The 27350-nt window shown below is 37.5% G+C and overlaps 1 protein-coding gene across 4 annotated transcripts in view; it reads right to left on the bottom strand.

The window, feature by feature from the left end:
* Nucleotides 1-449: 449 nt before the first annotated feature.
* wwc3 (WWC family member 3) overlaps nt 450-27350 on the bottom strand; it is a 256278-nt gene continuing 229377 nt past the window's right edge. For 2 of the 4 annotated variants that reach the window (XM_028800807.2, XM_028800809.2), the window contains exons 18-23: nt 21579-21726; nt 13628-13792; nt 6605-6697; nt 5992-6219; nt 3778-3905; nt 450-1066 (exon numbers count right to left, since the gene is read on the bottom strand). In XM_028800807.2, the coding sequence (XP_028656640.2) occupies nt 1000-1066; nt 3778-3905; nt 5992-6219; nt 6605-6697; nt 13628-13792; nt 21579-21726 (829 nt within the window). In that variant the 3' untranslated portion in view covers nt 450-999. Of the gene's footprint in view, nt 1067-3777; nt 3906-5991; nt 6224-6604; nt 6698-13627; nt 13793-21578; nt 21727-27350 lie in introns of all 4 variants that reach the window. The other 2 variants (XM_051926805.1, XM_028800808.2) reach the window with 1 other exon arrangement.

The raw sequence follows: 27350 nt of genomic DNA, 5'->3' as shown, positions 1-27350 counted from the left end.
CCAAAGTATAAAGAATGTATAAGCAAACTTTGAAGACATTCTTCTCTTTCTTGTGGAAAATTATATGGACTTAAACCCTGCAAACCTCCAATAGTTCAGTGGTGAAATGAAGTAATTGTAAATATTTTTTTTCTTAGGTTGGTGGAGTGTTCTGAGTACACATGCTTTTACTCTTCATTCAGCTAGCTGATTCTTAAACATCTAGGATATTTGCAGATAAAAGAATTGTAAATGAGCATAAATGAGACAAATTAGTCAAAGGAATCAAAGCCAAATTGCACATGTATTATTTTAATAATAAAACTTCACAAAAGAGAATAAAGAACCAAACACTGCAGATATTTTAACATATTTATATAATACAAAGTTTTGTATATACTGTTTCATATATATCTATATATAGTAAAATTACACAATGATAATTATAGAGGATTAAAGAGTGACATCAATTTATTTATTTATTTTTTTTACTTTTTCTTCAGAATTAGGTAACAGTGACAAAATCAGCCAAAAGTTCCACTGTATGTCAGAAATACAAAAAAATTATTCTTAAAGCCATACAAAGTATACCTAAAATAGGTTTTCATTTTGGCTCTTTGTAAAATTTCCTTCAAGGAAAAGTACAAATAATAAATTACAGTACAGTGAAGATATCTTAACTGACTTTGCTGCTGTCTTCCAGCCTTTGGTAACCTCACATGAAGAAAATAATTACAAAAGAGTAAGAGAAGAGCTTTTTTGTTTTTGTTTTTTTTCTATAAAATTTTCATTCAGAGTTGTTATTTTTACAACAAGGAAAACCTAGCCTTGTTGGTGTCAACAGTAATAAAATATATAAGCATATATATATATATGTTTTTATTTTATTAATATTTTTATACAAAACATGAATATTAATAGCTTTTGCACTTTTTAGAGAAATACTAGCTGTGTTTCATGTTACTTCATGAAGACGGAAATTGGACTTGAATACTTCACTCTTAATCTGAAGGCACACGCTCAGACATCATCTGCAGACAAAGGAGGTATGTTGAGCCTTGATCTAGTAAAAAATGAAATCTTCTCTCTGTATCCAAAAAAAGAAGCAATGAAAGTTTGCAAAGAAAGCCATTAACATTATTTTCATTAAGCACGGTAGACTGTCTAGGATAATGCAGAAAAACAAACCATAAAACAGTTGCTTACAGTTGACTTAAGGTCTACATTAATAGTGTACATTTTTCACTGTTAATAGAGGTATGACCTGTGGGTGTACTCCTAGACCATTCTGATGAAAAACTGAAAGAAGATTCTGATATATGTTTAATATGGCAGGTATAACAGAAGTAAATAAATTGCAAGAGAAATAACGTGTTTTTGTTGGAATAAATTAAATAATATGGCTAGTGACACCACCGGCATCTAGTGGGGTTAAGGAAGAGATGCATTTAGTGAATTTTGGACATAAAGAAGACAAATAGCAAAAGATCTCAAGTTAAAGTTTGTTGCCATTTATACACACTACAATTAAATCCTTAGTTGTACGACTTCTACAGACTATAATGTGTTTAATACTTATTAAAGAGTGGTGCTGAAATTTACACTTTGTAAATTACTAACAAAATTTTGAAGATGACTCTGTATTAGGCTGAAAATCAAGATAGCCAATAAGTGGAAGGGGTATATGGGCAATATGTTTCCTCCAAGTCTGTCCAATGAACCATACTTATGTACCAGGGGTGTCTGATACTTCATATACCTGGATATCATGTATTTGTGTTACAAACATGAACTTGTCACTTGAGATCAAGACACGTCCTTAGCATGCCACACATGCAGTTTGAGTTCATTTCATAGTAAACACACCTCCTTGCACCTCTACAAAGAAATTGACAGATTATGAGCATTATTCCGTCATTACGTCCCATACAAATGAAGGGAAGAAGTCAAAGGAAATGCATGAGAGGTTGAATGCTGTGTATGGTGATGATGCATCTATGTAACATAAGGTAACGTTTAGGGCCAAGTAGTTTAAATGAGGTCAGGAGTCGTTTGTACATGAACCCCACACGGAATGTCCTATGGAGGCATCTTTACAGCTTTGATTATGAAAGGTAATTGTATTAAGGTTAATGTTATAGTGTATGGAATAGGCAATTCAGCTTGAAGTTTTCACAGTCCTCCCCATCCATTTGATGATATTCAAGGTCAGTTCCTGATGAGTTGACTGAGGGCTGACACCTACATCTCTAAGTATTCAGTCACAAGAATTTAAACCTTTACCACAATGACCATCAAATCAAACAAGAGTCCATGCAATGGAAGCATAAGTTTTGGTCCTCGACTCCAAGAAATTTTGTGTGCAGCATTCGTCCAGAAAAGCCATGGCAACAGTTTTCTGAGATACAAAGGGTGTTCTGCTGTTGGAATTCATGCCACACAAGTCATCCACCACTGGAGAAAACTATGCTTCCACAATGAAATCATTTTATTAAACCATCAAACAGAAACTTTGTGGGAAACTGTTAGCAGATGTATTGGTGCTTTATGAAAATGCACCATCCCAAAAATCTCAAAATCTGAAGGCTGCTATCAGGGAATGAGGCTTAAACATCCAGCGTCTCCTTTTTCTTCACTCTATACTCTTAAGACTACACATTTACCAGCAGGTCATGACACTTGCATACATTCTGTACTTATGGGGTATATAAATAAAGGGGATATTTCTTGGTGCAGAGAGAATTGTCTGCATCTTAACATCAGCAAAACCAAGGAACTGGATATTTACTTTCACGACACCAAACAGCCTCTCTGTCCGGTCACTATTCAAGGAGTAAATGTAGAGGTGGTCCAGTCCTACAGGTACTTGGTGGTCCATATTAATGACAGATTGGACTGGTCTCTGAACACAGAGAAACTAAATAACAAAGGGCAGAACAGGCTCTTTTTCCTTAGGAGACTGAATTTCATTAATGTGGAAAGTGACATCTTTTGCATCTTCTATAACTCTGTGTTTGCCAGAGCGATTTTCAACAGTATGGTGTGTTGGGCTGGTGACCTTACTTTAAGAGAGGCCCACCGAATCAACAAGCTAATTAAAAGAGAAGGTTCAGTTATGTGACTCACTCTAGACCACCTAGAGGTAGTAGCGAAGGAGAGAATTAAAACAGAACTGAGTGCCAGTATGAAGAATGCTGCACATCTTCTCTCTCTGACACACTAACAATAAGGACTTTCAACCAACAAGTGTAGCAAGAAATGCTACTGGGGCTGTTTTATACCAACAGCAATACGTCTGCATAATGCCTCACTGTGTGCGATAGCCAAGTCAAAACTTTTCCTTCTTTTGAATTTTCTTGCTTTACGGTCATTCTGGTATGTGTTCAAAGCAAAGTGTGTGCGGATATTTATTTATCTACCTATTTATGTATTTATTTATTTAAAGTGCTTCTGCAAAAGGCCACATTTCCCCCTGGGGACAAATAAAGTTCTATCTATTCTGAAAGGGATTAAATCACTTGAGGCTATGTGGACTAAGTGTTTTGAAGTCAAGAGGGTTTACATTGAAAAGTACTGAGGTGAGTTTGACCGTTAGATTTTACTTTCAGGAAGATAAATGATTAAACACCCCTCTTATTAAATCAGATTAATTTTATCATGATCTCAATCACAAACACCATCTTGGTTTAATATAATCCTTTGATTACTTAACTATATTGCTGTGCAATGCTAGAGGAAAATTATGGACATATATTTTATTCATTTAAATATCTTATACTATTGCTTTGTAGCACTAACCTGAATGTATACACTGGTAACGATTCATTTTGGTTCTGTCCCCGCATCTGTAACACCTCCTTGGAAGCCTTCCTTAGCATTCTTTCTGCTGCTTCTTCCTGAAGCTGCTCCTGTTTACTTTGCCTTGCCTGTTGGAATTTGTAAAGGAAAAAAAACTGAATTCATACAAATAAACACTGTATTTATCAATACATAGAAAAATATATTTGCACTCAGTGCTTGCTTGGGATATGGTTCAACTTAAGTCACCACACTGCTTTGATTAAGCAGGTTTGGAAAATGGTTCAATTGATAGAAAAAAAATGATTTCCTGATAATCCAGAGAAAAGCCAAGAAAAATGACACCTTTTATTGGCTAACTAAAAAGATTACAATATGCAAGCTTTCGAGGCAACTCAGGCCCCTTCTTCAGGCAAGATGTAATCCTGATAATCCAGTTAATTAATCATATGAGTAACCCATCTTTAGTTAATTCATAAAGGTGCATTTCATTATTTTAATGTTTTAGTGTAGATTTCTTTTCCATTTTGAGGCAATTATTGGTTTCTGTTAAACTGGGTATTATTGGAAAAAATTAAAGTGATCAAACAGTAACAACCCAGGCATACCACAAAAGTTTAAACTTTGGTTCAAATGATTATATTACCTTTAGGAAATACAAATTACATACTTTTATATTACTATGAATTTAAAAATATAATGTGTTTAAGGATAGCATGGTAATGAAGTGGTTAGTGTTGCTGTTGCTATATGGATCCTATGTCCGGGGTTTGCATCTCTTGTGCAGCCATCGCCTGTATTGAGTTAGCATGTTTTCCTTGTGCTGTTTTTACTTTGGCACTTGAGTTTAGATAGATAGATAGATACTTTATTAATCCCAAGGAGAAATTCACATACTCCAGCATCACCATACTGATAAAAAACAATATGAAATTAAAGAGTGATAAAAGTGTAGGTATAACAGACAATAACTTTGTATAATGTTAACGTTCCCCCCCCCCCCCGGGTGGAATTGAAGAGTCGCATAGTGTGGGGGAGGAACGATCTCCTCAGTCTGTCAGTGGAGCAGGACAGTGACAGCAGTCTGTCACTGAAGCTGCTCCTCTGTCTGGAGATGATACTGTTTAGTGGATGCAGTGGATTCTCCATGATTGACAGGAGCCTGTTCAGTGCCCATCACTCTGCCACAGATGTCAAACTGTCCAGCTCCGTGCCAACAACAGAGCCTGCCTTCCTCACCAGTTTGTTCAGGCATGAGGCGTCCCTCTTCTTTATGCTGCCTCCCCAGCTCACCACCGCATAGAAGAAGGCATTCGCCACAACTGTCTGATAGAACATCTGCAGCATTTTATTGCAGATGTTGAAAGATGCCAGCCTTCTAGGGAAGTAATGTCGGCTGTGTCCTCTCTTGCACAGAGCATCAGTATTGGCAGTCCAGTCCAATCATCCAGCTGCACTCCCAGGTATTTCACAGTCACCTCTGATGATCACTGTGTCCAAGAGGGGCCTGGGCCTCCTAAAATCCACCAACAGCTTTTTGGTTTTGCTGGTGTTCAGTTGTAGGTGGTTTGAGTCGCACCATTTAACAAAGTCCTTGATTAGGTTCCTATACTCCTCCTGCCCACTCCTGATGCAGCCCACGATAGCAGTGTCTTCAGCGAACTTTTGCATGTGGCAGGACTCCGAGTTGTATTGGAAGTCCGATGTATATAGGCTGAACAGGACTGGAGAAAGTACAGTTCCCTGCGGCGTTTCTGTGTTGCGGACCACAATGTCAGACCTGCAGTTCCCGAGACGCACATACTGAGGTCTCTCTGTAAGATAGTCCACTATCCATGCACCAGGTATGAATCTACTCCCAGTCCCTAAAGACATGCAGGTTAGGTTGACTGGTGATTCTAAACTAAACTCTAAACTTGTATGGTTGTGAGTGTTTAAATGAGTAGACCCTGTGATTAATTGCTGTTCTGTTTCTTGCACCTAATTCTGGCCGTGGCTCCTTGTAAATAATGAAATGAAATAAACATGTTTGAAAATGTTGTTTTATTTGTTTGAAATATGTAAGCAATTATTCAGTACTGCATTAAAAAAAACTAGAAAAATATTTAATCTTATCCTCTGATGTTGTAAGACTTGTAACATGCATCTAGAACAATCTGATACCATAATGGAGTCTACCCTAGAAAACAGTTGTATGTAATAGCATCACCATACCTGTCTCTCTGCCTCTCTTAAAACACCGCGAAAACGCTCATCTCGCAAAACATAGTGGGGAAGTTCCATCCGTCCCTGGTCCTGGGCTTCCTCAAGTCTTTGCTTCAGTTCTCTCAGGCTACTTAACTCATCGTTCAGCTGTCTCTGTCGTGTCCTGGAGGCCTGGAGATCCAGCTCCAGGTCCAAGGATGTCCGAGTTGTTTGCTCAGCCAATGATGATCTGTAAGACTGCGGTTTTCAAAAACATTAATGACATTTTCAGTTTTAATTTTATATTTAAAATATACAATATATATTACATGAGTAAACTTCGTGTTTTTCATGGAAATACAGTAGTTTAAATTCTGACTTCTAGCATCAAAATGTGGACGTATTATCAATAGTTGAATAAACTTGGTACTTGTATGTGAGGAAAAATAACGGTGTGTGAAATAATACAGGCTGTGTCGCAAGTTTTTTTTTTTTTTTTTAATTCTGGTTAAGTATAAATAATTTAGGAAATGAGTAATAAATAATGCAATGTGTTAACATGCCTGGGAATAAACTATAATAAACTGGGAATTAAACATGCGCTTCTCATGTATTTTTGAGGCAAATAGACTTTAATGCATACCTGTTTATACCTCAGAGTTCTTCTCTCTGTGGTGTTTCTAATGAATGGGGACTTTTTTGGTAACGTTGAACTATCACTGTCACTGCGGTACAGCTGTAATGAAGTAAAAAAAAAAAACAAAATCAATAAGAATACATTTAAAATGTATACAGTAAATGTGTTTAAAGTCATCCCTGTGTGTCCAGCAACAAATGATACAGAGCTATTAGCAGGATTAAAATAAACATGGCTATTGAAAAATTATTCAATCTTTAGTCTTTCTCACATTTTATTGTGAGACTGTGTGAAATCCATACACACTGTTACCCATTTGTGAGCTTGCATATAATCGAATTTAGAGTTGCTGAGGGACTGGGGCCTATACCACCAGCACCTGGCATAAGGCAATGACAAATCCTGGACAGTGAGCTAGTCTGTTACATTGCATTACATATCTGTTTACTCATACTAGGCCAGCTGACCTAATAGATATGCTTTTGAGATATCCAATAAGCAATATTGGAATACCTGCAGAAAAATACAACAAACAAGACAAGAATGTGTAAATTCTATGTAGACAGTGACCATATGCTGCTGCTTATTTCTAGTACAGAATTAACCTTTTCACTTGGGATTTATTGATAAATACGAAAAACTAATATTAAAAATAAACTAATACTGATTTACATTTTAAATACTTTAAAATGTATTATAAATAAACACTTTTATCATGTCACCACTTATGTTTTTTAAATTGAAAATATATTCTGTAATTCCTTCAGTGACTCCATTGTGTTTTATATTTAAGAAAATTTTGCTCCCATGCGCTTTGCCTTGAATTCCTGGTTCTTATGGTTTGATTAAAAGAATCTTATGAGCCAGCATTTCAGATAGTTTAGACAACTAATTTCAGATGCACCACTATGGTCAAGTGATTTTATTGATTCTCTGCTTTTATTGCTTCCCTTATTGCTACAAAATATAAACAGAACAGTGAAACAAGGTATCCTTTGGTTAAACATACAGCATAGGCAGCTGTAGGCTCGTGGCAGCCCTGGGCAGAGAAAGAATCGGTGGCCCCTTCTCCCGCCAATGTCAATATGGTATCTTATGCATGGCGGATGTCCATATCCATTGCGGACACTCTATAGCCGCCTCGTGCTCATGATGAGCGAATGTCTTGTGTCCCCTATCCGACCAGATATTCACTATGACTATTGCGCTAACACTAATACTTTACTGAAACTAGGTGAAACATTAACTTGTAAGACAATTCACCCACTTGCACTAGCTTCGCTTCTATATGCGCGTGTACATAACTTGAAAACCAAGTGGCGGCCCATGATATTCTCATTATGGCAGAACGTTATAATACTACATATAGCTTACTGCTCTGACTCTAGCGACATTAGTAAATACCGCGTACTAATTAACAAGAAACACAATGTTTTTCGGCCACATTGCTGTCAGCTGTGTCGTTATTTTCTCTTTCTGTTTTATATTCAATATATATTGGCGTGGCGGCCCCTGGGATTTGGCTGCCCTGTGCAGGTGCACAGTTTGCACATGCCTAAGGCTGCCCTTGCATACAGTATGTGTGCAGTACACTAATTTAGTCATACTAGACACTTGAGACAGCTACCTTTTCTGTTACTACTAGGAGGTTTTGAACTTCTTTACAGGTGAAAACGTAAATGTTTTTTATGGTCTCTTACTGCTGTTATATACAACACTCCGTCTATATTCCGTTTACTGCTTAAAAACTGAAAAAAGGCTTTCGGGTTGATATTTTTGCTTTTAGTTATATTCTTCTTTAACTGACTTTTGACATTTCTAGTTTCCCTTCTAGCTGTTTCTCTCACGTGATTTTAAGTTTTATGGTTAGTGCTGAACTACTTTCTCTTGTATCTGTTGCACCTGCATTCACATAGGTGCTTTCTTCCTTCATTCCTTACTCATTCATCACTGAGTTCTTTTACAACTCCTGCTGTTTTAGCTAATTTTTAAATGAAATTGTGAAAATGAATTGTCTTGTACTGTATGAAATATACATTTAACATTATCCTATTGCTTCTTAACCTTATACACCAATAATTTCACCTATCTTTTTTCTTTTTTTCTCAAAATCTGTTTTACTAAAATTACAATAATTTTTGTGTATTAGTTTTTTTTCTAGAACAATGAAATTTATATTACTGTCACTAGTTAACACACAGCTCAAGGAGGTGAAGAGTGTGATTTAAAGCTGTAGGATGAATTTTTTACAGTTAAATGAAAGTAAAACTTAGGTGGTACCCGTGAGATTTTTGTTGCAGTGGGCTAAACATATACACAGTAATATTTTAATTTGTGCTCATTTTTACAGGCGCTTTTAACATTTGGCAGATAGCCAAACCAATGATGTCAAATGCAAACTTTAATGCCCCTGCCACTTGAGTTTCCCAGGAAAATGTTCAGATTTCCTTCTGACTCATGCATTACATTACATGGCAATATTAAATTGGCCCGTTTTAACTGAGAGGATGTGTAGATACTGTAGGATGCACTACTATTTTCAACAAATCCAAGAAGAGCTTTGCTCCTGAGATGGTCATTGTAACTATGGATCAGTCAATTTGTGCAAAACAGGCTTACTGTGTGAATACCTACATAAGGTTTTTTTTTTTTTTTTTTTTTTTTTGTTCTTTATTTCGCCTTATACAATTTCTTGTATTAGGAATTTGGTAGTTTTCACATACCCCTTGGGGTCAGAGCGCAGGGTCAGCCATTATACAGCGCCCCTAGAGCAATTACAGGTTAAGGGCCTTGCTCAAGGGCCCAGCAGAGCAGTGGCCTTTTGGCAGTGACAGGGGTTCGTACCGGCAACCTTTGGGATACCAGCGCAGCTCCTTAGCCTCAGAGCCACCACACCACTTAGATAAATACCTGCTTCTGCAAATGATAAAACTATAATGACTGAGTAAGGTTTACAAGTACTGTCAAAAAGAAGTTATTAATACTTTAAGCAACAGTGACTACAACATGGTAAAATTTGAGAATATCTTTAAAAACACACAAATATTTACCAAAACAAAGAATTTGTGTAAAGCTGACTTCATGGGGACCTGATGAAATTTTACCAATTGTATTGAAACTAATGAAAGATGTCATCTATAAACACTTATTTGGCATATTTGAGCAGTCACTTGAGAAAGGAGAAGAAACAGGAGTGTAAAGTTGAAAATGAGACAAAATGGATTCTGGTAATTACAGACCAATAATTTATACTTCTGTGTCCTATAAAACTATGGAAACATTATAATAAATAAATTAGAAAAGTACCTGTATTCAAATAACATACTACATAACATCCAACAGAGGTCTGTGAGAGATCTTGCCAGACCAATCTGTTAAATTTATTTTTTTTTTCAACAGGCAACTGCAATAATTGACAAAAGCAAAACATCTATATTATATTATATATATATATATATATATATATATATAATTCACTAAGCTGCCAACAAGTAGACACCCATGGAAAGCACGCAAGACAGCCACGCCCACCAACTCTTAAGACCATTGGATACGACGACAACTCGCAGAGCCATGCCCACCAACTGGGACGCAGCAACTCACAGAGCAGAGCGTCATTCGCGTTCGTCTCTGCTACACTCCACATGCACCTCTGAAGAAGTATGTTTGTCGCGGATGTGAATCGCTTTATGCGGCGTGTAGAACAGTTTGCGAGGGGTATCCCATGGTCTTACAGTTGGTGGGCGGGTCTCTGTTAGTTTCTCTTGCGAGGTTCAGTCTCTCCCTGTGCATTTCCTGTGCGACACACACACACACACACAGAGGCAGCGCAAGAGAGACAGACGCGCGCACACACACACAGGCAGCACCAGAGAGAGACAGACGCGCGCACACACACACACACACACACACAGAGGCAGTGAGAGAGAGGCAGAGGTTCACACACAGGCAGTGAGAGAGAGGGAGCTGCGCACACACACAGGCAGCGCCAGAGAGAGACAGAAGCACACACACAGGCAGTGCGAGCGAGAGAGAGGGCTGGACTCATAAGGTAGGAAGACAGTTAAAGAATGCACTGGGCTTGATTTTGTTTTCACTTCTGTTTACAGCGATCGGTTTGTAGTGTGCATTTTTGAAATGTTACTTTTCTTGGTGGTTTATTAAATTACAGATTTTTTTAAAATGTTCATTTGTTGTTGCTATAGTGCAAACTATTGCAGTGTTAGTTTTCTGTGTTGTTCAGGGTTTTCTCAGTGTTATTCAATGTTTTTACATTTAGTTTACTATTACGCTGTGCATTCTATGGTTTAATTAACTATATTTGTGCTTAAAAACTTACAAAAATATATATTTACATACAGTTCGTATGATCTGGAATGGATTAATTGTATTTACATACAATCCTATGGGAGAAATTGCTTCGGTTCATGACCTAATCGGTTTACGACCAGAGTTTGGGAACGAATTATGGTCGTGAACCGAGGTTCCACTGCATTCTTTTCAGTTATGATGCATGACCACGTCCACCATTGCAAACTGTTTTACACGCCATGGTCTTAGAGTTGGTGGGCGGGTCTCCGTGAGTTGCTCTTGCGAGCGGGCACATGACCAGGCGGTGTGTATGCTTCGAGAACGAGGGTGGACGCGGCAGGACCATCTAAGAAGAGGCATGTTTGTTGCGGATGTGAATCGCTGTATGCAGCATGTAAAACAGTTTGCGAGGGGTATCCCATGGTCTTAGCAGTGTCTATGCTTCGATGTGAATCGCTGTATGCAGCGTGTAAAACGCTGTATTGTATGTTGCCCTCTCCAGAGTAACATCTTTTCATTCACATACAGTCATATCCTCAAAACCAACCCCATTTGGACAACTGTGTTTTTCAGCAAGTGTTCACCCATCAATACATAATTATGCGGCGTATGCTACGCCGCGGGTTGGCTAGTACAACATAATTTACATAGATTTTCAAAAGACCTTTGATGCAGTCCCACAACAATGATCCATTTTAAATCTAGGGGATGTAGACATCAAAGGCAACCTGTAAAACTGGATCTCAAGTTGGTTGTCTGGTTTGGGAACAGTATGCAGTAGGACTGTAAGGCTCTGCAGAAAGTAGTGCGGTCAGCTAAGCGCATCACTAGGTGTGCACCCCCTAAATCCGAGGACATCTACTTCAAGCGATGTCGGACCAGGGAAAAGAAAATTTTCAATAATATCAGCCATCCCAACAACAGGTTTTTTTCTGTGTGGTCAGTTAAATGTTTCCTAAAGTCCAATTTAGAGAGAGTGAGGAAGAGCTTTTTTTCCATAGTCCAGACGCATCTCGAATAAATAAAGTGTTTAGAACTACAAGATTCCCTATTGGTGACTCTCTTAACATTAAGTTATTGAAACTGTTAAGATATTTAATATTCATCACATATTTAAAATTCTACTAATGATTGTTGATATTATAAAGTCACGTATTATTGTTATATTTATATTCTTATTAAAGGCTCAGTCATTGCAGTTGATCAACTAAGCATTTCACTACATATTGTACTGTACGTATAATTTATTACAAAATTTTATTTGATTAACCAGCAAGAGACATAGTATAGAGAAGAGAAGAATGCGCCCCATGGATTAAGGTCATCAGTGGAGTCCTCCAGTGTTTTGTCCTTGAACCATTACATTTTATGATTTATATTAATCACATTGATTCCAGGAAGACAGTATACACTGACACTGTGGAGGCAGAAAAAACAATTCAGAAAGACTTAGACAAGCTTCAGGACTAGGCAAACACTTGGAAAATGTAGTTTAATGTAGAAAAGTACTAAGTGCTACATGTGGGCAAAAGTAACGGCATAATAAATACAAGATGGGAGACAATGTCCTACAGGAACCAACCTCAGAAAAGAAATTAGAGATTTATGTTGACACATTTTCATCATCTAAGCAATGTGCAGAAGTGTTCTAAAAGGAAAATAAAATGTTAGGGTATATTGTTGATACTACTGAATATAAATCAAGGACTATATAATGCACTAGTGAGACAGAATCTGCAGTATTATGTGCAATTCTGGTCACCATACTACAAGAAAGACACAGCAAAACGTGCAGCTGTGCAGAGGAGAGTAACCAAGTTAATCTCAGAACTTCAGGAAATGTTGTACCATGTTAAACTCGCAGAATTAAACTTGTTTAGTTTCAAGCAGAGAAGAGTGCATGATAAAGTAAATCCAGAAGACATCTTTCAACGTGTAATGGTGAATCACATACTTGAATACACCAGTGGAAATTAAGGGGAAGTGCATTTAGGAATGAAGCCAGAATTAACTTCTTTACACAAAGAGTTGTGGGAATCTAGAACAAGCTACCAAGCTATCTAGTTAAAGCAGAAATCCTGACAATCGTTAGGAAGTATCTGGATGAGATATTGGGACAGCTCAGCTATTAACCAAACAGACGAGCTTGATGAACTGAATGATCTTTTCTCATTTGTCAAATTTCTAAAATAAGTTGATTTTGATGCTTTTCTCCTGCCTGAATGTAGTGAGAAGTCAAGCAAAATGACACCTTTTATTGGCTAACTAAAAAGATTACAATATGCAAGCTTTCGAGGCAACTCAAGCCCCTTCGTCAGGGAAGAATAAATGCCTGAATAAAAGTTCTGTGTGGAATTTCTCAGCCTGTTCGTGTAGATTTTCCCCATGAACTTCGGTTTTCCCTAATAGTGCCAAATCAAGTCTATAGACTGACCAGTCTGGTAGGATTAAAAATGTATGCATATATGAGTATGCAGTGAGATAGAATGACATCCCCTCTAGGACTGGTTTCCACCTAGTATTGCTGGGACAAACTGCCTGCCCATTGAAGATGCATATAGAACTTTTTTTAGGAGCACTCCATACTAAGGTACATTTCTAGTGCTATGTGTATGCTTCATGATGTTTAGAAACAACAGAATCTGCAAAAAATGTCAATGGAAAAAATACACACACATTACAACCATTTCTACAATACAGAAATTCACTTTTACTTACTCTGCATACATACTGGTTTCTTGCTCCTGGTGAAAATGTCTGAGAGCGAACAATGGTGCTACTCCGTACAAAAGGAGACCCATGGGACCTACGGCCAATCCTTTCTTTTGGTCGAACTGTCAGTCTTTCCAAAACTGGACCTTCTGTATTTGTCTCTTTATCAACCTATTAAAATAAAAAAACTGCATGCTGAAATAATGGTCTACAGTACAATTTGGGCATATAATTTTCCAGAACACCTATTTATATTCTGTGAAGATTTTTCTTTTGATAAATCAAACTGTAAAGCAGAGAGGGGAAAGAAATGATGTATTTGTTAAAGAAGGTAGATTTATATCGATCCGTGCAGAGATTGTTGTTGTTGAATTAGTTCCACTGCACAGTATTCCGCAAACGAGCGGCACAGTGGTAAGTACTGCCTCACATATCCAGAGCCATAGGTTGGAATCTCACACCCAGTCATTTACATGTTCTAGCTATGTATGTGTGTTTTTTATGCGAGTACTAACACTTTCCTCCCATGTTTCCAAAGGTATCTGGGTTAGAGTAATTGGTGAGTCCAAATTGGCTCCATTTAGGTGAGTGCATGAGTAGTTCTGCAATGGACTGGCACCCTGTTCAGGACTGATTCGTGCCTGATACTGATTGGATGGACTCCAGGTGCCCTACTACTCAATTAAGTGCATTTGTGAATGTGGTGTTATGTGAGCTTAATATAATGTAACTGAAACTACACTATAGGCATTATTCAAGAATAAGGAGAGTAACAAGAAAAAAAAACAGACCTAAATGAATGACCCTTTAAGGTAGGCATGGAAAACATTAGCAATGTCAATACAGAAGCATGTGCAATGATAAGCATGAAGAAGTCCTGAATGTGAAGTTTCAATGGAAGCCCATATCCAAAAGGACAGACAATGCATTCGGGCATGAGAGAGATTAAATTCACTGGTGAAGGTAGGCAGAACAACTGACAGCAGCGCGATTCAAGTATTGTCTCAAGAACTAAACATTTTTGGGTCTCTCTACTTTGATCATACAGAAAAATACAAATGAAATTGTGCAATTTTAAAACAAAAGCCTAGTATGTATGATCCATGTGTAATTGCTGTGCAATGTTTCTTTAATTAAGGAGATGAAAAACAAAACTCCAACACAAAAACTAGCTGGGAAAAATTAATTTTCTGGAAGTGAAAGACCTAAAAAAACACCTCTTCCACAGGCTGAACAAAACCAGCAATAAACAATATGCAGAACATATTCAAAATGATAAAATACTGAAATTGTACCGGCAACATGCATTTGATGGAGGGTCAAATAATTTATATATTGTTTGGAAAAGTATACATTTTGTAAGTAATATATTAAATGTATATTGTGAGAAATGCAAATGTAGCCATGGAGAAGCTTCATTGGAACTTTATATATGCAGTTTAAAATAAAGTTACCTAACAAAAACACGCATGTGGCTATTAGCAAACATGATCCAATTCATTGATAATTGGCAAGAGTCAAGGAAACAAATAATAAAAACAATCGTAATGAGCAAGATACATGTTATCGTAACATTTACAAATGATGAGGTTGCTTTATACAAATTATCTAAAAGTCTTGGTTTTGAGTCCATGCTGGTCATTGCTTATGTGAATTCTGCTTATTCTCTGCATGTCTGCATTGTTTTATCCTTCTGGTACTTCAGTTTTGTAACTCACATTCCCAAAGACGTGTATTCATTAGTAACAGCACAAAGTGTGATTAAGTGTGTGTATGCATGTGAATGGGCCTTGCAATTGATTGGCACCTTCTCCAAGACTGTTTCCTACCTTACAGTAGTCTCAGAATTGGGCCCAGCTGATTGCAATCCTGAATTGAATTACATGGGTTTGACAGTATACAGTGCCTAGGAAAAGTATTCACCCACTTGTAAGTTTTCATTTTTAATTATTCTTGAACATTAAATCACTGTGGACTTAATTTGGATTTTTCTACTGATCACAAGAAAAGATTCATTAATTTCAAAGTGAAAAAAGTTCTCTGCAAAGTGATCTAAATTAATAACAAATATAAAATACAAAATAGTTGTGCTAGTATTTACTCCCTTTTAATATGACACACCAAAATCATTACTGGTTCAATGAATTGTTTTAGAAGTCACATGATTAGTTCATTGGAGATCACCTCTCTGTAGTTAAGGGGTTTCAGTTGATTGCATTGTATCTGAAAGGTCCAAGTTGTGGTGAGTCATGAGTCATGTCCTAATCTACACAATAATGACAGAATAACACTCCAAGTAACTCCATGAAAAGGGATGGTAAAGCACATGTCTAGGGATGGAGAGAAGAAAATATCCAAGTCACTTAATATCCCTTGGAGTCCAGTAAAATCAGTCACTAAGAAATGGACAAAGTATGGCACAGTTGTAAAAAACTGAGTGATCGTGTAAGACTAGTGAGTGACGCCACAAGCTGCAGTAGCTTAGATTGGAGAGACTCTGCATATTGCAACAGCTTCATCTGTCACTACTTAATGGGACAGTGCCAAGAGAACGCCACTGTTAAAAAACATGTACATATCCATCCATCCATCCATTTTCCAACCCGTTGAATCCGAACACAGGGTCACGGGGGTCTGCTGGAGCCAATCCCAATCAACACAGGGCACAAGGCAGGAAACAATCCTGGGCAGGGTGCCAACCCACCGCAGGACACACACCCACACACCAAGCACACACTAGGGCCAATTTAGAATCGCCAATCCACCTGACCTGCATGTCTTTGGACTGTGGGAGGAAACCGGAGCGCCCGGAGGAAACCCACGCAGACATGGGGAAAACATGCAAACTCCACGCAGGGAGGACCCGGGAATCGAACCCAGGTCCCCAGATCTCCCAACTGCGAGGCAGCAGCGCTACCCACTACGCCACCGTGCCGCCCACATGTACATATCATCTGGGATAAAGTTTGCCAGAAATCACATGGTAGATTTTGAAGTCAGCTGGAAGAAGATTCTATGGTCTAATGATTCCAAAGTTGAGCTTTTTGGCAATCACATTAAATGCCGTTTTTGGCATAGGCCAACCACTGCACATTATGAAAAACGCACTGCACACAGAGTACTGGATCAAGCCTCTTTTAAAATGAGTTCATCAAGAACACAGGGACACAATTGGAAACTTATAAAGGGTAAATTTCACACAAACATTATGAAGTGTTTCTTTACATAGAGAACCATAGACACTTGGCATAAGCTACCAAGTAGTGTGGTAGACAGTAAGACTTTAGGGACTTTCAAAACTAGACAATGTTTTTTTAGAAGAATTAAGTGGGTAGGACTGGCGAGCTTTGTTGGGCTGAATGGCCTGTTCTTGTCTAGATTGTTCTAATGCTACTGAAACATTATCCACCCACTGGGAGACATGGTGGTGGCAGCGCTATGCTGTAGAGATGCTTCTTTGCAGCAGGCCCTGGAAGGCTTGTGAGGATACGGGATATAGTGCAGCAAAATGCAAGAAAACTCTGGAGGAAAACTTGACAAGAGTTTGTAAGATCACTGCACCTTAGGAGAAGATGGGTTTTCCAGCAAGACAATGAACTCAAGCATAAAACCAAAAATACATGGTAATGTATTGTCCTAGTGTGGCAAAGCCAGACTCAAGTTGTGGAATTGTGGCTGGACCTGAAAAAGTGTGTGATCTTCATGCAGCCTGACAGAGCTTGAGTAATTTTGCAAAGCTGAAAGAGACTTGTCCACACAAATGCAAGGCTGTCATGCCTTCAAAAGGCACATCTACCAAATACTGACTTGAAGGAGGTGAATACCTATTTGTTCAGTTATTTTTTGTTTTATGTTTGTAATTAATATAGACTACTTTGCAGAGACTTGTTTTCACTTTTACATTAAGAAGTCTTTTTCTGTTGATCGATGTCAGACGGCCAAATATAATCCATGGTGATTCAGTTTTGTATAACAACAAAATGTGAAATTGTGATGCCCAGGATAGCCACAACTGGAACACTTCCCTTCAGCTTAGGCTATTGATAGTAAAGGAATCGAAAATGGACTGGAAAATGAGGATACATAAACAAGTAAGGGTTGGTGCATCAAGTGCTTAGTGGTTTTTATTCAGTTAAAGTGCAAACAAAGTCAAATAAAATGCAGTGCAGCATCTTCATCAATAAATAAATAGACAATCCATAATAAACTCCAGTGCCATGGTTGAGGTTAAAAGTCACATAAATAATCAAATAAATATTCCAAAGATAAAGAGGGTTAAAAGCACTATTAGGATCTGTCCATTAAAACTGTCCTGAACTACAGGACTTCCATTTCAAACTTGATGTCTCTCCTGCTCACCCTTTCAGGTATACACAACAGCAACAGATGCTTTCTGACAAGCACAGTCATCCTGTAAATGTGGCTTGTGTTCCTGCCACCATTCATTAGCCTTTGGCCAGGAACATCACAAATACTTCTCCTTTCTCCCACAGTCACCCTTGGCCTTTAGCGGTAGCCCAATTGGAGTGGTTGGTTGCTCCTGTTCCTTGGGCACTCAGCAGTGGCAAACCCTGCTCTGTGACCACTCTCCATTCGCTCAACCCGAGGGCAATCTTTGACCGCTTGCCTCTAAGCTGCAGCACAAGCTCAATCACAATTTTGCTCTTTTCTTTCTTTCCTTTAACCATCAAATTCTTCTTATTCTTTTTCTCTCTATCATTTCTTTTCGATTTCAGGCTCCCTTTATACTCAACTCTGTGCGCAGGTGCCTAATTACACACCCCAGAGCATTAATAAGGAAACTGCCTGAACTGCGCACATTTGCATGTGAAAGTGGGTTCCACCAATTCCCTCATCACCACCCTGGGCCACTGCCGCAGACCCCAAATGTGTTTTACCACAGAAACCTTACACGGGGATAATTACCTTTTACAGGCACTGTATGTATGAATGTATTATTGAAGCCATCATAAGGAGACCTATTAACACTAGAATTACCAGAGCCTACGAAAAAACTCGTAAATCCGTCCCACCTTAAATCGCGTCTTAAAGCCGTTTGCACATCTCCGCCAGAGTCTTTTGTCATCTAAATGTGCTGATAAACAAAAGCTACTAGCAGCCAGCTATTCCATCCCCCCACCGACTTAGAATGAACTCCTAGCTCATGCCTTGCCTTGATTTGATTATTTGGGATTGAAGTGGAGTTTTACAGTGGAAATAATTCGAGCGTTATTTGGAATACACGCATTTCATGTGTGTTCCGTTTCTACAGTATAGTAGTCTGTGCAAACACATTTTTAAAACAGAAACGTTTTTAATATTCTAATAGTAAATGACAAAATGTAGGCATAAACTATATAACGTATGAAGCCTGAAGTCCATATATCAAAGAAACACTTTCACAAAAGGTACAAATAAGAGAACACTTGCACTTTTCTTCAAAAGTATAACTGCACAAAAAAAAAAGCCGCGTTAGCATGCCACATTGACACTCTTACTATAACTGCCACGGTGGCGTAATGGTATCAGTTCCTGACTGGGGATCAGAGGGTGATGAGTTCGATCCCGCACGGCTCCACTTCAAGAAATGAACTGCTCTTATTCTTACAATTTTAGAATAACAACATAAATTTAATTTCAGTCTGTAACAGCCGGTGTAACTTATGATACTGGTAAAGGTTAGCTTTTTTTTTTTTTTTTTTTTTTTAATTCACTTTTCATTCTCGCAGTCGATGCATACTAACGAAGCGCAAAAGGGTTCTGACACATAAACGCTGGCGAAGCTGCCTTCCTTCGTATCTCACCGTCACTTGATTTGACGAAGAAAGCAGCTTCGCCAGCGTTTATGTGTCAGAACCCTTTTGGGGGGGGGGGGGGGGGCGTTAGTATGCATCGACTGCGAGAATGAAAAGTGAATTAAACAAAAAAATAAAGCTAACCTTTACCAGTATCTCACATAAAATTTTCACACCTGATCTGATGCTGTTCGTTTTCAAATAATATTGCATTAGTGCGATGAAGTTTTCACATATATTGTCTCTTTCAGGTGTGTAATAGAAACCACAGCATAGAGAGAAGTGAGTACATTGCTTCTTACAGGAAAAGGTGATGGAAAAAGTGCATTGGTACGAGAATGCAGTCACGAGTATACTGCAGTCTTTATGTGAAAACAGCATAAATAATGTGAAATCATTCTCTCCTCTGCATGTCCTGGAGTACAAAAGAAACAGCATACAGCAACATGTGGGGACTGGCAGGAACACTCAATAACACTGAATAAAAAGAAAATCAAGTGACGGTGAGATACGAAGGAAGGCAGCTTCGCCAGCGTTTATGTGTCAGAACCCTTTTGGGGGGGGGGGGGGGAGGGCGTTAGTATGCATCGACTGCGAGAATGAAAAGTGAATTAAAAAAAAAAAAAAAAAAAAGCTAACCTTTACCAGTATCATAAGTTACACCGGCTGTTACAGTCTGAAATGAAATTTATGTTGTTATTCTAAAATTGTAAGAATAAGAGCAGTTCATTTCTCGAAGTGGAGCCGTGCGGGATCGAACTCGCCACCCTCTGATCCCCAGTCAGGAGCTGATACCATTACGCCACCGCGACGGTTGTAGTAAGAGTGTCAATGTGGCATGCTAACGCTGCTTTTTTTTTGTGCAGTTATACTTTTGAAGAAAAGCGCATGTGTTCTCTTATTTGTACCTTTTGTGAAAGTGTTTCTTTGATATATGGACTTCAGGCTTCATACGTTATATAGTTTATGCCTACATTTTGTCATTTACTATTAGAATATGAAAAACGTTTCTGTTTTAAAAATGTGTTTGCACAGACTACTATACTGTAGAAACGGTACACACATGAAATGCGTGTATTCCAAATAACGCTCGAATTATTTCCACTGTAAAACTCCACTTCAATCCCAAATAATCAAATCAAGGCAAGGCTTGAGCTAGGAGTTCATTCTAAGTCGGTGGGGGGATGGAATAGCTGGCTGCTAGTAGCTTTTGTTTATCAGCACATTTAGATGACAAAAGACTCTGGCGGAGATGTGCAAACAGCTTTAAGACGCGATTTAAGGTGGGACGGATTTACGAGTTTTTTCGTAGGCTCTGGTAATTCTAGTGTTAAATGTTAGCTACAGTACATTAAGTCAGACCCCAATGTCACTGGTAATGAAACTGGTCAGGCCACAAACGTAGGCAACAATGAAATAAATGGCCAGTGCTGGATATCAACATGAGTAGCTGTAGCCATAAATGGAGGTGGAGGACACGGTTAGGATGGATACAATAAAGTAAGAATATCACAAGGATTTAGACACTTTGATGAAGAAATAACTCACAAAGCAGATCTGAAACTAAAAGTCTTAAAAAGGGAATGACTGTGGTCATCTGTTTCTTGTGTTAATGAAGACTGAGGAACCAGTGCCATACAAGCAGAGGAAACATGTTATAAATATCAAGTAAGGGATACAGAGCTGAAGCAACTGAATGAGATATCAGCTTAAAAATAAAGAGCAAAATGCAAGTGGAGGAGAACTAGGAATATATTAGTCCACCATCATGAGAACGTAAAAAGAACAGAAAGATGCATGAGATGGCATAGTGGACTGTGCCATAAAGGGGAAGCTGCTGGGTATATCTGAGTAAAAGAAGGAAGGAAGTGCCTGGGCTGCGGAGATGTTTTGCACTTGGGCATTTGAAAAAGAATAGTGATTGTTTGAAAAAGGGGCTATTGTGAGGAAAAATGAACAATAAAAACTGCAGATCTGAGGAGGAGTGCTATGACTAAGCTGGAGGAGTGTACGGTCTAAAAAGAGAAGCAAAAGTGCATGATGACGAGAGATAATCATAAAAATGACATGGCCTACAGAGACTAATTTAAACCAACACCATGCTAATCATCAAGAGCTAGTTCTGGCCAAGGCAAGGCTACTCTCTGATTGTAACAGATTACCTTTGCTGGAAGAAGCTTTGCTGCCCTTGTTACACAAAACTCTTCAGGCTCTTCAAAAACAGCCTCTCCACACAAGCTTTCTGGACAATGAGGACCAAATGCAATGCTGTTGCTGCACCCACTGTCGACAGAGTCAGCCTGCCAGCTCCTATTAAAGCAATAATCACATTAGGTTATAAGTTAACCTAATTCAATAAATACATTCACAAATGTAATTAAAATATATTGTTGAAAAATATATAGCTTTAAGGCTATTCTTGCAGTGTGTTTTTCAAATAATGTTTATGAAAAACTAATTCTGGCCACTAGATGGCAGAACAGGAACATTTTCAAATAAGGACCGTCATTTGTTTTCTGTAGTCCATTAAAATAAAACAGATGTATTAGCACTGATAAATGCAACCTGGAGTTAAGCTCCTCTCAGATTAAATGTGTAGTCTAACTAAAAAACGTGCAATGGACAGTAGTACAATGTTTAATTCTCAGTATTTTCCTTCTGATCCATTGTATATGCTTTTGAAAATTCTCTAACTTTGACATTATCTAAAGCTGAGATGGCTGTAAAATTTGTTATGATCCGCTTGTTGGAGGAACAATAAATATAATAAGTAGCATTTTTGTCTATACTTCAAGGATAAGCATCAATGCTGTTACTGTCCAAAACTATATATTTATGCTGGGATTTATCATACCATGATTTACACCTTGGTTATTGGCAACTTTTCTATAATTATTTGCAAATGGAGATATGGAAAGTCATACCAGTAATGTTATAAACAAATCACTGATATGGGGAAGGTTTTTTTTTCAATTGAAAAAGTATGCTTAGATACTATGTGTTCACCTTATATGAGTAAGATGCTTTGTTTTTTGTAGAGAAAAAAAAGTTTATGAACATTGTATTATTCAGCTGATAATAAATATCAAGTCCACTACAGCTTTCAAAGTTTGTAATATTACTTCTGTAAACTTGACATGTCTCAGGTCTACACCTAAATTGTAAGTGTCTTAAAACTAGTAGCATTCTGAATTAATCTGCATACAGCAGGGTAAACTTAAGGGAGAAAGTCAGGTGTTATACGTCAAGGAAGTGTGGCCTAGTGACTAAGGATTACAATAGGTACTATAATGTTTTTAGTTCAGCCCTTCCACTGACTTACTGCGTGATCCTAAACTGATTGCAAGGGTAGAAATTTGCAATCAGTAAACTACTACTCCTGTAATTTTAGGCTACATTGGATAAAACCCATGCAACTATTTCCTGACACATTTTTTTTAACATTACAGGGTGACACAACATTTGGTACAAGTTAGGAGCCACTCTTAGATGCAGTGGCAGTTTTCTGCATAGCATATTCATGCACACATTCATTAACAATCAATTTAGAATCATTAGTTTAACTAACACACATATCTTTGGGTTGTGGGAAGAGATCAAAGAGAAAACAAGGAGAAACTTGATGTGAGAATTAGTGGACAAAGAAAGGACACATAATAACAAAAGAAACGATACAATATTAAACAAAACTATATCTGCACCCCTCTGATTTGGTTGAACTCTTCCCTATCTTTCTGTAGATCCTGGTGTCTACTTCCCTTCGATACTCAAGGTGGCTCTGGAGTTATTGGCCTTTAAACCCTACAACTAGGCTCTAAAATTACTACTGGAGTCCATAGCACCAGATTAGAGCAACCTCTAAAGGGCTGAACCTCATCAACACCTACCTAAATCGATAACTGTTTCACTCATCCATGTGTACTATGATGTAATGGATTTGGGCCAAGTCAGTCTCCTTTGTTTTCACCTTTAAAATAGGGAACTGTTCCCACTTTTGTACCATGTGCCTCCTTATTAATTTATTTGGTTACATTTCTTTTGTTTTTCCAATTGGAGCACAGGCAGATAAAGTGACTTAACTGTTTGAGATCCAAAGCGTTAAACCACTACACCACACTACATGCCTCCCTGAAACTGGATAATTAAAATATATATGACAACCTTTAAAGCTATGAATGTTTGTGCAAAGCCCGGCTTATGAAAATCAACACATTTTGAAATGTTTGTTGCCAAATATCTCCTCTTTAGAAAATAAAGCTCCTCTAATAAAATATCATTTTTGCAAGAGCAAACTCGATTTCTGTACACTCACTGAAACGTGGCTTAGTAATGCCAACACTGTTCTGCTAGTTGAGATCACACCAGATGGTTTACTGTTTTCCAGAAATCATAAAGGTGCTATGTAAATAAAATATTATTATTATTATTAAAATATTAGTTGAGAAAGACTAAAATAAAAAAATCAGACCTAAAATTCTGGAGAATTTTAATTGTTTAAGGTTGTCATAAATAAAATGAATAAAAACTCAATTGTCTGATTAATGAACATTCTGGACAAACTTTAATCTGATCTACTTTAAAACAAAGATCAGGTATTATCCCATTACAGTCTCTGACTAACATTAGGCCATTTAGCTTAACTTGTACAACAAGCCAATTAATGGGAGAAACTCTAATAGACAAGAAAGACAAATGTGTCAGTATATGACAGCATGTGTTTAGAAAAGCAGATTGAGTTTCATTAATATGATGGAGTTTTACAAGAAAGCATCAAATATATGTGAGTGTCTTGATGTTCTTAGGCATCTGAGTGTGAAAAAGATGACCGCCAGCCCCTTAGTTTAATTTAAAGGGATACTCAGCCCCTTAGTTTAATTTAAAGGGATACTCCACACAAAAGTTATATTTTTATATGTTACTTACCCTCTGTACTTTGTAGTGGTGGGCGAGAAAAAGTTTTAATGTCACATTTTTGTGCAGAACAGGGAGAAAAAAGTTTATGATATAATACAAGCCAATAGTGACCAATGCTCTGCAAACGATGTAAAAAAAATTAATGAAAAAAAATAAAACAAGATCTCATATTACTCATGTTGCATAATCCACATCTTTTGTCTAATTTTGAGCACAAAGCATGTACAGCACAGGCGTTTTTGCTAGAAAATTGTTAAATATATACTTCTGGAAAAATCACTGTATATCCTAAACAAAAAAACTAAAGACTCAAAATATCAGTGTAAATTTTTTTTCTTGAGAATCACTAAGAACTAAATGGGGTAAGTAACACATACAAATTATAATTTTTGGGTAGGTGGAGTATTCCTTTAAACTTTGGGATGTAGGAGTTGGTGAAGTTTCAGGGTTAAATTGTTTTTCTAACCATGCAGCAGTCTTCACTTATATTTTATTTGAGCCCATATAGCTTATAACTGATTTAAACCATGTTTATTATTTGCTTATTTCTAACTGTTACCTAAGCTCAGTGCTTCCCAAACTCTGTCCTGGGGACCCACCCACTGTGGCTGCAGGTTTTTGTTCCAGCCAGATTCATAATCAGTCACAATACCTGATAGCACTGATCTCATTTAATTAGCTGGTATTTCTTTTCTCTTATTCAACATTTAGAAAAGCACAGCAACGTGCTTTTACATTTATAAGACATTTAGAAATATTTCTGCTTTTGCTGTAGATCTAAATGCTTAACTCTCTTTTGTTGATTTCATTATATTTTGCCCATTCTCTATGTGCCCTTTCCCCCTTTGTTGTATCTTATTAATGACAACTAAAAACAAGCAGAGCAGACTCCCAGGCAAACGACACTGAATAATCAAAGGCTGCAACTACTTTAGTGTCAGACCCACTAATTAATAAATAAAAATTAATGAAAATCCAGATGAAAATATTGTTAAAAAGAAAAAAAAAATACATTATTCCCATATAACTGTTTGGTACATATATATATATATATATATATATATATATATAACTTGGGAAATAACAGTTCACTTAATTAGTCCAGGAGTCCAATTAAAAACAGAAGCTGGTTGGAACAAAAACCTGCAGCCACAGAGGGTCTTCAGGACCGAGTTTGGGAAGCACTGCCTTAGCTTATACATTGACTTATGTCAGCAGCAGCATTAAGACTCTAAGTTTCTTATGGTGGTTTGCACTAGCAAAGCTGCGTATGAAGCTTGTTTCAAAATTAGCCTTCCTATTAGTTTTTAAGATCATTTTGTTCTTTCAGAGAAAAGACACTTGTTAAGAGAAACATGATGACATATGTGTGAACTTATAAAAGCAGTCTGCTCAATGCAACAAGCACACACACATCTTAGGAGTTGCAGCAGGACTGTAGCAGGGTGTAGAACATTTGTGTGTCTAGCAATAAACTCTTTGTTCAGACTGAAAGTGTTTGATTAATTTTATTTAGGTAAATGCTTACTGAACCACTTCAAGGAAGAGCATAGTCCTCTGCTTTTGGATGTTTGTTTTTTCTACTTGAAAAGTTTAGTTATAGCAGACAAACTGAGGGCTAACCATTTAATTGCCATTTATTCTTCTTTAATATCCCATAAAATTAAAAGTGAATTTCTAGTCTACAGTCAGTCATATTTATTTGAATTATTAAGCCATAGGTCTGCAACTCTGTATTCTAAACTGCATTCACTGCTTGAAGCTGGGAATCTTAAAGGAACTTTATTACTGAGCTCAGTTTCAGTTTTCCTATCTACACCTGGTACTATTAACTAAAGATAGCTATACATTAGCTACTTTGGACCTATACATGCATTAAAGGCAATTCTAAAATTCTAAATTCAGAATAAATTAGCTATTGAGCACTGCTTTGAGCTAGAGTGGCAATGACAGTCCTTGTTTCTAGTATGCGGGACTACTCTGTTTAATTTTGTCAATGTTTATGAGTGTATGTTTCATATTAAGCTCTTGCTTTGCTGTAACACTGAAATGCGAGATGCTCTGCTTAAATGTGGGCAGGGTATCTCGTTTAAGAATCACTACAGCACTACATTTGAGGTACACCATCTGTGGAAATGTACAAAACTGTTAATGCAAGTACCAAAAAAATAAATTCACATAGATGCAGATATTCCTTTACATATGCATGGTGTAAAAATGTAAAAAAAATCCCAATATTCCTTTGTGCAAAAGGTAAAATAAAAATACAATACTCTGAAACCCCTCTTAAACGGTAATATAATGGGAAGTTTTTTTTACCACCTCTTTGCTCGATCAGCTATTGGCTTGCTGCTGCTGCCGTGCAGCGTGATCTGCATTTCGTGTGGATCTTCAAACGTTTAAAAGCATGTACAGCACTTGTTCTTTTGTCTCACTGCCTTGTCTCTCTTGTCCGCCAGACATCCTCAAACACTATGCGATCTCTTTTCACTGTTCCGTTATTGCACAGAGTAATATTTTCTGTTTGTTTGCACTAATGCGATCTTTACTCTCATTTTTTAAGACCTTCGAATTTTCCTACTTCCATTATCTCTAACCTGCTCTGCATGTGTATCATGGGACTTGCTTCCAAAGGTTGTAAGTATGACGTGACTTGACCGTCTCGCGAGAAGTGAAAGTGTCTCTCTGTCTCTCTTCAAAAGATCACGTCTCGTCGCAGGAAAAAGTCTCGTACCATCGCAAGATTTTTTTTATAATAGAAAGATTTGTATTATGACTATACTTTTGAGATTTAATAAAAATGTAATTTTTCATGCCAAAAAAGTGCAACGCTTTTTACATGTTTTTTTGGAATAAAATGCAACGCTAAGGAGGTAAGTCGCAAGATTCCTGAAATCTTTGCTGTTCAGACCTTTCTTTTTTCTGCTGTTTTTTTTTTTATGAATTTTCACCTGTCACTGCTAATTTTCTTCCTCAAGTATTTGAATCTCCAAACTCCACTGACTGCTTTCAAGAACCTT

This window comes from Erpetoichthys calabaricus, chromosome 4 (assembly GCF_900747795.2).
Source record: "Erpetoichthys calabaricus chromosome 4, fErpCal1.3, whole genome shotgun sequence".
NCBI classification, from domain to species: domain Eukaryota; kingdom Metazoa; phylum Chordata; class Cladistia; order Polypteriformes; family Polypteridae; genus Erpetoichthys; species Erpetoichthys calabaricus.
The sequence above is the reverse complement of the archived record's forward strand: the minus strand, read 5'-3'. Positions and strand labels throughout refer to the sequence as shown.